This window comes from Lampetra planeri, chromosome 65, assembly GCF_965212315.1.
Source record: "Lampetra planeri chromosome 65, kcLamPlan1.2.h2, whole genome shotgun sequence".
Lineage (NCBI taxonomy): Eukaryota > Metazoa > Chordata > Hyperoartia > Petromyzontiformes > Petromyzontidae > Lampetra > Lampetra planeri.
In genome coordinates this window covers 3,049,465-3,064,483 of record NC_136171.1, presented here as the reverse complement: position 1 = coordinate 3,064,483, position 15,019 = coordinate 3,049,465, and the positions used below count along the sequence as shown (strand labels likewise).

Sequence of the window (15,019 nt, the reverse complement as noted above, 5' to 3'; positions counted from 1 at the left end):
GGTCTACCCCGTACTATATACTGCCATAGACAAACCCAACATTAAATTATATACTGCATTACTATACACCACCCTATACCTTAGACTATACATTGTAATATTACACTACCCACCCTACTGTATAACACACTGCTGTATATTCACTATACAATTACGATACTATATATTACCTTATACATCATATTAAACATTACACTTTTATACTATTTATTATTATATAATCGGGTATATCCATGTGATGTAAGAAAAAAGTTTAGCTGGAGGCATATTATATTTTTTGTGACGTAAAATTGTAATGTATGACTTACTGTTAGTAACTCAGCTTATTGGAGAGTATATTGAGTATATTGATGATATTGATGTAGTTTATATTTTAGTTTTTTTACGTGGTGGTTTGGCTGCTGCAGCCCCTTACTATTAAAATGCCTTCCCTTTATTACTGCTAATCCTACTTCCTCCCTTTATTACTGCTAATCCTACATAATACACGAGCATAATATGACTTTGAGACCCCCCCCCCCACCACCTACACATTCCACAAGTAGTGACTAATCCTATATCTGCATTTTCCATAAATATGCTAAATTCCTCTGTTGATATGCAAATTCCTTTGTCAAGGCGCCCTCCTCCTCTAACCCTAAATATACGCTGCCAAGCTTTGTGGTGTTCATTCAGACGCTGTCTTTCCGACAGCCCTGTTCTTCACCTGAGGACGGCTGCTTGCGTTGTGGCCGAAACGTCGTGAGAATTGTATTTTATTATGTTTTATTTTATTATTTCCCTTCTACGTGACTTTACCGAAAGAATCAAGAAGATGGATCCCTGCAGTCACGGAAGCTTTAAATCGAAATAGAAACTAATTATACATTATTTATATATAAGTCTGATTTCATCGTGGTTGGGCAAGGCAGCAGAAATAACAAGAAAACAGTCCCACACCACACCAAGGAGACAGTCCCCCTAAAAAATGGCAAGTTATCTGATGATGTGGATACCTTTAAGTCTCGTCTTCAACAAATGTTCTTAAGTCAATTTATTCTATTTAGCTTTTACTTCTCTTGGCCTTTCCTTATCCTTATTCTTACGAGGCACCTTGAGACATTAGTGGAAGGCGCATTACAAATAAATGTAATTTATTCTTCTTATTAACAGTGAGCTATTACCACCGGACTTGTTGATCGGTGAGATGAATACCGCTCAGTGAGGTTACCTGGGGATCTGTTGCCCAATGGGCGCTCCTTTTCCATGTGGCTGGGCTCCATGGGTCTCCACGTCATTGTTAGTGTGGTCGTTCTGTGACCACGAGGCGGAGAGAAGACAGACAACACCCGAACAACAACGAAAACAACTTAACAAATTGACCCCATATCTGGGCAATAGCTAAATTTGAATGCGCCGTGTTATTGAAGGGACTGCGTTGTCATGTTGTTGTTTTGCTGCCTTGCCTAAGCTTGCGCTTAGTTTTGAAAAATCGGCAGAAAGTGATGCACTCATGCAATTTGAAAGTATGTTTTTTATTTATAGATGTTTTTATTATTTCATTACCTTTTATATATGTAGTGGGTTCCACGGAGACACACACTGCAATCTGGAGGCACCACGTTTATCATACAGCACAACGGGGCTACTACTTTAACTACACAATCAGTTAACTAGACCCCAACTGGGTCACTACGTAACTGTGTCAGGACTGTAACTCGCCTGACCCACGGAACCTAAAATACAACCTAACCGACGACCGAAGCGACGTAGCTCGGTGAGTTCCCTCTCCCAGAGTGCACTGGCAGTCTATACATAGCCAGCTTCAAACTGGGTCTGTCTCTGGATTTTTCGAACCCAGGGGTCAACAACATGCGGCTATTTAAGGACTGCTGCTTCGTGACGTTATTTATTAAGGATCACCGTCTCGATTTCACCAAATGCATTGCAGCTCTTGAAACAGGGAGTTTTTCTTTACCAAATTTGAAAAAAATCGTCTCTGATTGTTATTTTTGTTGCAGACCCCTGGCTGAACCAACCGATTAGCAAGGTTGGCTGCGTACGGTGAGAAAGTAGTTCAATATACAAACGTGCATCGAAGGCCTTGCGGTCAATGGGGCGTGTAACAAAGACACTTTCATTTTTTATTTATATTATGGCGAGATAAATATTGGAAGAAGAATAACCGTTAGGTTATTTATTTAATTTTATAGTCTCGAATTTCCAGCAGGGCTGTAAAAACGGGCGACAAGCATCGCGTCATTTCGCCGCTCGTTTTTCAGTGACTGGGAATCGCTGAGGCTGGGAATCTCTCTGGCTGGAAATTGCCGTGGCTAGGAATCACTCCGGCTCATCGTAGTTTGTGCCGAGCGTGGACGACCACTTACCAGTTGGTGTGCGGAACCTACTGGAGCGTCCCGGCCATGTTTTCGCTTCTTCCTGCAGATAAACATTAGACATCGATGACAACAATAGCTCGAGCCGATCCGTCCAAGGTATTAAAAATATGGGCGGTCACTGGATTCGAACTGTGAACCTCTGCAATAGGAAGCGGCGAATTCGCTACCTGCTGGGACACATCGCCGCCCATAGCATAATTGATGGATGTGCACTGATGGGTGCAGATGTCAACATTAATGACTTTTCTGATATGTGAACTCTTCTTCTTACTTTAGAAAGTCTTTTTGACCTCCTGTATACCAGGAGGTTGTGGGTTCAATCCCGACCCTGACGCCTGCTGTATATTTGGAGTTTGTGTTCTCTCCATCTCCCAATGGTAAATTTCCACGTGACAAGCCACTTCATTTGTGATATCCAGGTTGCTTCTGAAAAAAGAGCTATATAGCTCAGTGGGCCTTACCTGGTAAAATACAATAAATAGGTGGCAACACTGCTCAGGCGACCATCCGGCACCTTTGTCGGGTTCGTTTTTGCTACATTCTGCTTCAAGCAGTTGGCAACACTGGCCCAACCAACCCCTCTTGTCCATGAGCAGTAGCATACGCATCGCCTCGATATAAATCGATCAATGGGAACTCACGTTGCTTGAGTCCCCTTCTTCTTGCAGAAGAAAAAGACTGATGCAGCCACTGCAGCCAAAACCAATAGTGGCACAATGACGGCGACAGCTATGATCCAGGGCTCATCACTGGCGACACCACCTACAAAAGACACATACATTTGTGGGCAATTGTTAATATTGCCTGAAGGTTAAATCAGGTAATGGTGCAGCCATGCAATTTGCTCGCCCACGCCACTGCTGGCAGAAGCACCCCCCCCCCCCCCCCTGCCGCTTAAGAGCCCCTTCCGGTAAGTACGTTGGCCTAGTCTTCGGTGCCGGTGAGATGTCTTGGTGGAGAGGTGGGGAGTACCCACACTTTGCCTCACCGCACGTGACGTTGCCAATCGGATAGCCATTTGTACTGCTGCTGCTGCTGGGTGGACAGAGGCGGGCGGCGAGGCAGGGATTTAAGGAACTTGCCCTCCTGTTGTTTCAACTGCTGAGCTGGATTGCAAGTCTAAGTGTGGCTCGCCATTACAACATGCCAGCTCCACTTTTTTTTATAAATGGCTCAAAACAATGGTACAGATTATCCTCGACTTACAAACACCTGCACTTACGAACACCCGCAGTTACTGCTTTAAATTTCCACATGATAAGCAACTTCATTGAGCTATCATTTGTGTCGCTTCTGAAAAGGTCGCTTCTGAAAAAGAGCGACATAGCTCATGTTAAATTAAAAAAATGTTTTTGTTTACTTACGAATACTCGCACTTACGAACCAGCTTCCATGATTTTTTTAAAAACATTGACTTAAAACGTGACCTTGCATTTGCAAATTAAACCGCAAAACTATTTTGTTTAGCAGAGCGATCCTCTGCAAGGTGTAATGAGTCAGCCTCGCATTGGGAGTAAGTGTTTGGCAGGGACAGATCGCCTATTGAGCCGTATAGCTATTTTTCAGAAGCGACCTTGCCACAAATGATAGCCCAATGAAGTGGCTTATTATGTGTAAATTATAGTATCCAAATATTCTATCAACGCACACCGATTCTAAATGTGGAGGGAAAACTGGAGGACCCGTATAAAATGTCATACAACTGTAGTGGTGGTATTGACGTGCGCCGACTGTGACAGTGATGGATCACGGGCCGGCGCGGGGTGCGGGGTTGGGCACGCGTTGTGGGCGTGGTGTGGACGCGCGCGCCGGGAGTGACAGATGACGAGGCGGCGCGGAGTGAGTGGTGAGGCACGATGAGATGTGGGAAAAGAGGATCGTAGCCAGCACCCGGCGATTGGTCGAATAAGTGGGTGCTCGCAGCGACGTCCGCAGGTGGGGTATAAAGGGGGACGCGCGAGAGCACTCGGGGAGAGTTACCCAGTTGAAGACCCGAAGACGGAGCTGAAGACCTAGTGAAGCCGAGTAGCTCAGTGGCGTTAGTCGCCGAGTAGCTAAGTGGATGTTGGTCATCCGAGTAGCTCAGTGGCGTTAGTCGCCGAGTAGCTAAGTGGATGTTGGTCATCCGAGTAGCTCAGTGGGCGTTAGTCGCCAAGTAGCTAAGTGGGTGTTTGTCACCCGAGTACTAAGTGGATGTTGGTCATCCGAGTAGCTCAGTGGCGTTAGTCGCCAAGTAGCTAAGAGGATGTTGGTCATCCGAGTAGCTCAGTGGGCGTTAGTCGCCAAGTAGCTAAGTGGGTGTTTGTCACCCGAGTACTAAGTGGATGTTGGTCATCCGAGTAACTCAGTGGGCGTTAGTCGCCAAGTAGCTAAGTGGGTGTTTGTCACCCGAGTACTAAGTGGATGTTGGTCATCCGAGTAACTCAGTGGGCGTTAGTCGCCAAGTAGCGAAGTGGGTGTTTGTCACCCGAGATACAAAGTAGGTGTTAGTCACCTGTAACCAAGTTTGATAAAATAAAGAGTGTGTTACCCGTGAAGTCGTCTCCCGTGGAGTTACTACATTACAACTGGCGTCAGAAGTAAACCTGTCTTCAAGAAGTATGGACACAAGGAAGACTACCCGTACCCACGAGCGAGGTCGGGATGACGACGGCGTACCGGGGACACCGACCTCGGGAGTAGAGGACGAGGAGTTGCCGCCGATGCAGCACTTCGCGGTGATGGCCGACGCTCCGCTTGCCTCCGACACCGGCCTCCAGGACGCGCACGCCCGCTTGGCGGAGTTGCTACTCGCCGCCGCCGCTGTCTTGGCCGACATCTCCGTTCCGGCGAGCGGAAAAACGGCTGCGGGGGTCGTGGAGGAAGCGACGGTGGAGGATTCCCGCCAAAGGGCGCTTCGCGCCAAAAGCCTGGAAGTTGCCGCCGTTTTTGGGGGGCCGCCACCGATTGGCGGGAAAGACGGACGCCACGTGGCCGGACACCTCCGCGCAGCACAGCCCACGTCATCGGCGCGCGCCGGAGCCCTCCATTTTGCGCCTGACAACCGAGCCGACATTTTACACAACTCCAGCGGAGCGCGGGAAAATCTCTCCGACGTCGACGACGATCGGGTCCTCCAGCAAAGATTGCCCGCGCTGTCGGCGTTCAAGGCGGATGGGGGCGACTGGGGAGCCTTCCAACGAAGGTTCCTCGCTCATCAGGAGATGTCGGGGTGGTCCGACACCACTGCCCTGCGTGCGTTGCCAGCGATGCTTGACGACGACGCGCTTGCAGCCTTCACATCTGCTGCAAGGTCGTCCCGCTCTACGCTCCAGGCCGCACTACACCTGATGGCGAAGGTGTTCGGGCCGCCCTCCACGTGCCGCCACCAGTTCTACGATCGGCGGAAGGTGGCTGGGGAAACGACGCTAGCCTACCGCACGGCACTGCTCGCCTTGGCGGACGCGGCTTTTCCCCGCATGGATAAGGAGGGGAAGGACGCCATGGTGACGGAGCAGCTGCTGGTGTTGGCCCACGAGTTGGGGGTCCCCATCAACGTGGCAGACGAGATGGAGATCTGCTCCCTGGCGATCGCCACGAGCATTCACGCGTACGAGGTCCTCAAACGCAAGCCGGGGGTCGTCTGCAAATGGCCGGGGAATGCGGCACTGGCCGCCACGATCGCCGAACCTCAGCCAGCTGCGGTGCAGGAGCGGGCCTTCGCTGCATCGTGTCCGGGGGAGTGGAGAACGGGAGGTCGTTCGCCCACACGTTCGCCCCGCAAGCTGGAGCAACCGAAACCTACGACGTCCGTCGTCTGCTACAACTGCGGCCTTCGGGGTCACGTCGCAGCCGGGTGCCGGGCCCCGCGTCCGCGCACCGCAGGACCACGTCGGGACGACGACCAGGGCCACAAGTCATCCCAACAAAACCCGGCAAGTCGCGGCACCTCACACGTTCGGTCCACAAACACGGCACATTCGGGTCGCCGCTTCGCGGTGGGGGGTTCGCGGCTGGGTGCCGGGGGTTCAATTCGGCGGGGGGGGTCCGTACGCGGCCCGCAAGCAGTCGAGTGGTCCGAATTGGCCCACAGGATCGTGGCTGCGTCAGCCGGGTCGTCCGTGGTAACGGGGTTCATTGACGGGGTTGAGGTCCGGGTGCTTGTTGACACGGGTGCGTCGGCCACCATCATCTCGGACCTTATTTATAACATCCTTCCCGTCCAAAGTAGACCCCTTCTGCCGGTAGACGTGCCATTTTATGCGGCGAATGGGGGATCCCTGGGGATCATCGGCCAGATTCGGGCGACTATTTGCATTGGGGACATTAAATTAGCGGGCCCTATTTTTGTATCATCATCGCTGGCCGTTCCCTGTTTGCTAGGTACGGACTTTTTGTCAAAAATGCCCATCAAAATTCTTATTGATCAGGCCTGCATAGAGCTTCCGTCAGGTCGGCGGGTTGCCTTCTTGTCGAGCCCTATCAAAGTGCGCACGGTTTGTGCGACGGTGCAGGCGCTGGCGACTCACACTGTACGGGTACCCCCGGGATCGCAAATGTTAGTACCCCTTCGGTTCAGGAAGCCACTCGAGGTGGGTGCGGAGGCACAGGGGGTGCTGTTGGGGCCGTCAAACAGAGCCAGTAAGGGCCTCGACTTAGCGGTTGCTCAAACCATGGTGAGAGGGGACAGTGAGCCGTTCGTAATGGTCCTGAATACGGGGTCGCGGCCGGCCGTAATTGCGCAGGGAACGGTGCTGGCTCACGCCGCGCCGCTGCCCGTTGAGGAACGGCTCGTGGCTCAAGCAGATTTTACTGTCGAGTCGCATCCTCAAAGTGATGAGGGGACTGAGTGGTTGGACTCGCTGTGTGCGGGTTCTGCTAACTTGTCCGGGGTGCAATTGGGAGCATTGAGGGGTTTGCTCATCGAGTTTGCTGACGTGTTCAGCAAACATAAGTACGATATCGGCTGCACTGACCTGTTGCGCCACCACATAGCTACAGGGGACGCGGCCCCTATTCGTCAGAATCCTTTCCGGCTCAGCCCGGCCGAGAAGGAACATGTGCAATCGGCGGTTAATGATATGTTGGCGGCCGATATCATTTCGCCCTCTTCTAGTCCGTGGGGTGCTCCTATTGTCCTAGTAAAGAAACAGGACGGGTCCTTGCGGTTTTGTGTCGATTTCCGCCGCTTAAACAAAATCTCGATGGCGGATGCGTATCCGCTCCCCAGGATGGATGAGTCGCTGGATGCCTTGGCGGGAGCGCAGTTTTTTTCCACACTCGATCTGCTTTCTGGATTTTGGCAATTGCCACTCGATAACGAGTCTAAACCTAAAACTGCTTTCCGCACACCTGGGGGCCTTTTTGAATTCAACCGTTTGCCCATGGGCTTACATTCCGCTCCCGCCACGTTCCAGAGACTCATGGAATTGGTTTTGTCGGGCCTCCAATGGGATACCTGTTTGATTTATCTTGACGATATTATCGTCTTTAGTCGGACTTTCGAGGAGCACCTCCAGCGACTGAGAGCGGTGTTCCTCAGGATGCGTTCCGCTAAGCTGAAATTTAAACCGGCTAAATGTTTTCTGCTTCGGGAATCGGTCAGGTATTTGGGCCATATCGTGAGTCGTTCAGGGATCTCGACGGACCCTGCTAAGACGCATTGCGTCAGCTCATGGCCAACGCCAACCTCGGTCACGGAGGTTCGTAGTTTCATTGGTTTTGCCTCCTATTACCGTCGTTTTGTCAAGCAATTTGCCACCATAGCCAAGCCCCTGCACGCTTTGACGGCTAAGGGTGTGAGGTTTCACTGGGGGGCAGAGGAGGAGGATGCGTTCTGCTCCCTCCGTGACGCTTTGGTGCAGGCTCCCCCCTTGTGTTACCCCGATTTCACACAACCGTTTTTGCTTGACACGGACGCCAGCAATACGGGTATCGGGGGGGTGCTCTCACAGTTGGTCGGGGGGGTTGAACGGGTGGTCGCCTACGGTAGTAGGGTTCTTTCCCCCGCAGAACAACGCTATTGCGTAACTCGTCGTGAATTGTTAGCCATTGTGTTTTTTACACAGCAATTCAGGCCGTATCTTTACGGCCGTCATTTTACGGTCCGGACGGACCATGCGGCTCTACAATACGCTATGCGCGTGGCGCAGCCATCGGGCCAATTGTCCCGATGGTTGGAGGTCCTTCAAGACTACCAATTCACGACGATTTACCGAAAAGGGTTGCGGCACTCAAACGCGGACGCCTTGTCGCGGTTGCCGCCGTGCACGGACTGCACATGTTTGTTGGGATCAGCGCGGTGCAAACCCCCGGTCGCCGGCGCCCCGGGAGTTGCGCTCGCCGCCACTGACACCCCGGGAGAGGACGCCCCCACGGGGAGGGATTCGCTGTTGTCGTTGCCCCTCATTGAGTGGGGCCGCCTCCAGATGTCCGACAGCTCCCTACTTACGCTGCGTCGGAAAGTTGGCGCTCCCGAACAAGGGGAGGCGCGGGTCGGTTCCTGGGTGTGCAGACAGGGCCTGTTGATGAGGTGGGACAACATGTCCCGGCGTCACGTGCTCGTGGTGCCTGTTGCTATGCGGGGTAGGATTGTTCTGGCAGCTCATGAACGGCTCATGCATCTGGGTTTTCACAAAACGCTCGCCCTAATCCAGCGAGACTATTATTGGCCGGGGATGGGTAATGACGTGGCGAATATTCTTAAGGGATGCGTAGAGTGCGCCAAAAGGAAACCGCCACCATTGGCGGCTAATCCACCGCTGCAATCCATTCAGGTTTCGCGTATAAACGAATTGGTAGCGTTGGACATCTTGGGGCCCTTTCCGGTTACACCAAGGGGAAATAGGTTCCTGCTGGTTGGCGTGGAATACTTCACCCGATGGCCTATGGCATGGCCGCTCGCCAACCAGTCGGCTGCGGCGGTGGCGGACGCCTTTGTCCAGGGTTATGTGTTGGACAAGGGCGCCCCCGAACGCTTGCTGACGGATCAAGGGAAGAATTTTTCGAGCGTTTTGTTGCGCGAGGTGTGCGACCTGTTGGGTACAAAGAAAGTGCGTACTTCCCCCTACCACCCGCAGACTGACGGGATGGTTGAGCGTCTGAACAGAACGATTACGTCTATGTTGTGCCAACAGGTCTGCGACGATCAGGTTGATTGGGACTTACAGGTGCCGGGGGTACTCGCGGCCTATCGAATGGCCCCTCATGCGGCGACAGGGTTTTCCCCATTTTTTCTTATGTATGGGCGGGAGGCCGATCCGGCCATGGACGTCCAACTGGGGATTTCCCAGCCACGTGCAAAATCTAAATTGGCAGACCACATCAAATTTAATATCGCCAAATTGACTGAAGCGCGGGAGGGGGCAAGGTTAAATTCGCGGTCGCGGCAAATTGCAAACGAGAAATTGCATGAGCGGAGGGTGCATACGCATGATTGGAAACCAGGCGATAAGGCCTGGCTGCATTGTCCACATGCACCGTTGGCTACGTCCCCCAAGTTGTTGAGACCTTGGAGGGGACCGGTGGAAATTGTGCGGGTTGCACGGCCCCAGAGTATACAGATTAAATGGGGGAAACGCCGTTGGTATGTGCACCCCTCCCGACTGAAGCCCTATGCGGCACCGTGTGACCCCGTTCTGTGCCGTGACGACCGGGCGTGTGATGTGACCGTCGACTCGGGGAGGGAGGTGTCGCAGGCTGATCCTCACGTGTCTCCACCTGACCCACCCCCAGGTGCCTCGGGCTTGACGGCTGCTGACCATCGAGAGCCTGAACCCCGGGGCACGCACGAGTCCTCGATGCCTGGCCGATGTCTTCCTGAACCGCCGGCACCACCGGACGTTCAACCGCGTCTGGTGCCGTACGACGGACCGGCAAGGCGGACTCGGGCTAGGTCTCAACAATTTTCATGAGGACGGGTTTTTTCTGTGCTCTACACCGAGCTCGCCCGGTGTTCCCCTCTGCCGGGATAATGTCCCGTTGTAGGGACGCTCGGAAGAAAAGGGGACACTGCACGAGTCGAAAGAAAAAAAAAAAATTTCCATTTATTTTTTTTTATACACATTGCTATTGTCGCTCGCCGGTTTGTATATATTGTTCTGTTGTCGCGGTGGCATTGGTTGAGGGTTGCGGATGGTGGTGTTCGCGTCGTGTTGTGTTGTTAGCTTAGTTGTTGTTCTTGTTGTTGTGTTGTGTTACGGGGCACACAGGGAGGGTTTGTAATTTTTGTAGCAGCCGGGGCGGCTGCGAGCTATGTGGTAGGGGGTGATGTAGTGGTGGTATTGACGTGCGCCGACTGTGACAGTGATGGATCACGGGGCGGCGCGGGGTGCGGGGTTGGGCACGCGTTGTGGGCGTGGTGTGGACGCGCGCGCCGGGAGTGACAGATGACGAGGCGGCGCGGAGTGAGTGGTGAGGCACGATGAGATGTGGGAAAAGAGGATCGTAGCCAGCACCCGGCGATTGGTCGAATAAGTGGGTGCTCGCAGCGACGTCCGCAGGTGGGGTATAAAGGGGGACGCGCGAGAGCACTCGGGGAGAGTTACCCAGTTGAAGACCCGAAGACGGAGCTGAAGACCTAGTGAAGCCGAGTAGCTCAGTGGCGTTAGTCGCCGAGTAGCTAAGTGGATGTTGGTCATCCGAGTAGCTCAGTGGCGTTAGTCGCCGAGTAGCTAAGTGGATGTTGGTCATCCGAGTAGCTCAGTGGGCGTTAGTCGCCAAGTAGCTAAGTGGGTGTTTGTCACCCGAGTACTAAGTGGATGTTGGTCATCCGAGTAGCTCAGTGGCGTTAGTCGCCAAGTAGCTAAGAGGATGTTGGTCATCCGAGTAGCTCAGTGGGCGTTAGTCGCCAAGTAGCTAAGTGGGTGTTTGTCACCCGAGTACTAAGTGGATGTTGGTCATCCGAGTAACTCAGTGGGCGTTAGTCGCCAAGTAGCTAAGTGGGTGTTTGTCACCCGAGTACTAAGTGGATGTTGGTCATCCGAGTAACTCAGTGGGCGTTAGTCGCCAAGTAGCGAAGTGGGTGTTTGTCACCCGAGATACAAAGTAGGTGTTAGTCACCTGTAACCAAGTTTGATAAAATAAAGAGTGTGTTACCCGTGAAGTCGTCTCCCGTGGAGTTACTACATTACACAACCATGGGGAGAGACACACGGAAATTACAAATATACAGCAGGCATCAAGGGTGTGGATCGAACCCACGACCTACTGTATACCAGGCAAGGTCGTTAACGTATCCTAGCCATCGTAGCGTCCCTATTTTAAATAGATCCGTGACGTGCGCCGATTTATCTCGTCTGAAGGTTGACACTCGTTCAACTGTGTTTGCTTAGTGGCCTCCCACAGCAGTTTGGAGATGCGAGTGCCAAAGTCCACCTTTGAGATAGACGTTTGTGAGCTGTGGGTTTTACCATCACTTATCAGTTTGCTATGGTTACACATACACACGAGAGGGCTCGTTTAAGCTCACTTTTCTCGCACTCGCATCAAAAATATGTCATCTGGCTCAGAGCTCAGAGCTGATCCAGAATATCTGAGATTGTGGCTTTGAATCCAAGTTTCTATTACCCAGGTTAAGCCTTCACTGCCACAGAGTCACGACCGCTAGGATCTTGGGTTTGTTTCAGAAATCAATGATTAAACACAATTCTCAAGTGCAGCGAGGTCATTGCCTCAGCCTGGTCACCAATTACTTACATAGGTGGCGTTTTTAGACAAAGATCCCCCATATAGCCTTAACAGGACTGTTGGGGCAAGTGCTGTTAGCGAGCAACTATGAAGGCCATCACGGCACACGAGGGGAGTGGCCAGCACCATGACTGGTCGTCTTTGTCTCCCTAGTGGGGATGTTTACACACCACACCAGCTGAGTCGACCTAGGGGAGGCCCAATACCGGTTCAGATAATTAATCATCACTGGTGTCGACCGTGAGCGGGAATCGAACCTGGGTCGCCGGGTTCATAGCACATAGATTCACATAGATAGGGACACATAGATTCACATATAATGAGTTGTGACTAAATCGGGCTCTCAAGTGCAGTGAGCTGATGGTCTTAGCACAGTCACCATTGACTTGGGAAATACATATATAGTACTTGCATGAACCTATACAGAGATCAATAGACTTACACAATTGATTTGGCTAAATTCCAGTTCTGAGAAAAAAAAATCTATTTCATGGCCGTTCTACAAATATTACTCTTTTTTACACAGGATGGGTGGGAAATTGTGCCCTCTACCATGTGGACCATAGCCCACTTGAAGAATGTTATCTGAGCGGTAGCTCTGTGATATCCACTTCCATGTGGGCACTTTTCCAACATGCAAGTACATTATGCATGTTCATTGTTCTTGTACCTCCTGTCGTTTGTGTGCAATACAGGTAATTGTTTGCATACAGGTGTAGTGACAGAGAAAGGTCACTACTGTGTCGGCCCGTACGAAGGCTGGGGGCCCCAAGGGGGTGCCTGGGGGGTCACGTGGTGGAGGGATCCAGGCCCTCCCAGAGGTGGGGGAAGGGAGGCGTGGCCTGAAGAGAGCCAGCCACGCCAAACCAAATATAAGCGTGGTGTGAACGCAGAGCGAGGCGGCTGTTGTACTGTACTCCAAGGTGAAGACATCACGAGTCGTCAAGTCCCGAGTCGTCGTCCTGGGCCAGGCAGGCCGTTGCCTGCCTGGTCCAGTCTGTGTCGTGTTCCAGAGTGTTAGTGAGTTGAGGAAGGTGGTCACCACCTCATGTACAGCGTTATGTTATTTACCGTTTAATAAATAGTGTTGCCTCCAAGTTGCGTGTGTGTGCACCTAATTCGAACCTACTACATCTGGTGTCAGAAGTGGGGTAAATAAATATTGCTAGGTGTTATCCTAGGGAAGTAAAATGGGAACACGAAAAACAAATATAAAACTCACCTGGACGCCTTCGTACAACGGGAACGGTGTGACGACCATCCTTCTGACAGCCCCGGGGATGGCAGCCCCGGTGACAGAGAGAGAGAGATGGCGCTGCACGCGGAGCGGCGGGACTGTCACCACACTGCTGCTTCGCCGCCATCGGGAATGGAGCGACGGAGCCGCGGGGAGAGGACACCATCGTCGCTGCGGGGGCTGGCAGGGGAGGCCCGGCCATGCGGGCCACGGGGTTCCCGCCATTTCGGCGGCTGGTCGGGGCGCGGTTCCCGCCAAAGCGCCGCTCCCGCCATTTCGGCGGCTGGTCGGGGCGCGGTTCCCGCCAAAACGCTGCTCCCGCCAACTCGAGGGCTGGTCGGGGCGCGGTTCCCGCCAACTCGAGGGCTGGTCGGGGCGCGGTTCCCGCCAACTCGAGGGCTGGTCGGGGCGCGGTTCCCGCCAAAACGCCGCTCCTGCTGCCGAAATGCCGCTCCCGCCGACATCAACGCCTGCAGAGGGGGAGTTCCAGCCTTCTGCTCGAGCGCGAGAGGTGGATGGGTTCGCAAGAGCAGGCTGTGTTCACCATGCAAGATTCTTCGGGGTGTCCCAGTGCTCCACCTTGCCGCCCTCCACTATTCACAGTTTGCCAGGCGAGTCGTGACATGACAAGCACCCGGCCTCAAGAAAAATAATAATAACTTCACCCATCTTGCGTGTGCCGGGTTGCGATCGCGGGTGTTTTTTTTTAACTCGCTGGTTTGCGGAGCGTGTTCGTCCGGTTGTGTGCGTGATAAAGTGACGCGGCGACCATGCGGGGTTCTGCTTGTAACAAGTGTTGTTGTTAAATACGGCGTCGAGATCGGTATCTTCTGGGTGTAGTTAATGATTAATTCGTGTTGGTGTCCCGAGCTCCGTTGATATCCTGTATGTTGCCGTGTTAATGACTCGTGTTGTTACATCGTTTTGTTGCGAAATCGCCGTTGTTATTGTGTATACTGTATGGAGTTTCGCTCGTGATTGCCACGTGTAACTGTAAGAAACTTTGATCGTCATTGTTGCCAAGGTACAGACCGTATGGAGCTTTGCTTGGAATTGTTAACAGTGTATGGAATGTTGGGTACTTGCTTGTGATTGTTTACTATGTACGGATTGTCTGGAGTATTGATTGTGTGTGTTGCCATGTGGGGACTGGATGGAGCATTGCGCCAAACGATTTACTGTACGAACTTCGTATACTGCATATACTGTATTAATCAATTCGGCGATTCTTGGGGTTTGTGTATAGTTTTTTTGCTCTCAAAATTCGAATGCCCTGAGTCCCATGGTTAATGTTGAAGGGGATTTAGAAATGACAGGTTCGGTTTGTTTCAAACTCGCTGGTTGGTTCCTGTCCGTTGTTGCACAGATGATGTCTTTTGTGCGGGAATGCTCCTTGTGTTCTATATGGATCGGGGGTGCGTTTCCGTTAATTGCCGTCAAATTGCGTTGCTCTCTCCACTCGGTTGGTACAGCTGCATGCTGCAATGCGAGTCTCGGAGATGATGTGTACGGATACGGGATGTGAGGTGTATTGTTGTGACCATTGAATATTCGGGATCGTCACAAATTGTGCGTACCTGTTCGGCATTGGATCAGTTCTGTGGAGGATCATAATTCAAATTGTATGTGTTGTGATGGTGTTAAATTGCGATGGTGACATGCTGCCAGGGATTTGGAATTGTGCTGCTGGTTGTCACCTATCTTGGGGCGCAGGTCCTGACCAGGATGGCCCAGTGAG

The 15,019-nt window shown here is 52.2% G+C and overlaps 1 protein-coding gene across 2 annotated transcripts in view; it reads right to left on the bottom strand.

Moving 5' to 3' along the window:
- Window positions 1-15,019, bottom strand: part of LOC144737135 (uncharacterized) — a 131,651-nt gene that overhangs the window by 21,599 nt on the left and 95,033 nt on the right. For both annotated transcript variants that reach the window (XM_078619835.1, XM_078619834.1), the window contains exons 9-11: window positions 3,020-3,140; window positions 2,367-2,418; window positions 1,211-1,293 (exon numbers count right to left, since the gene is read on the bottom strand). In XM_078619835.1, coding sequence (XP_078475961.1) covers window positions 1,211-1,293; window positions 2,367-2,418; window positions 3,020-3,140 — 256 coding nt within the window. The remainder of the gene's footprint in view (window positions 1-1,210; window positions 1,294-2,366; window positions 2,419-3,019; window positions 3,141-15,019) is intronic.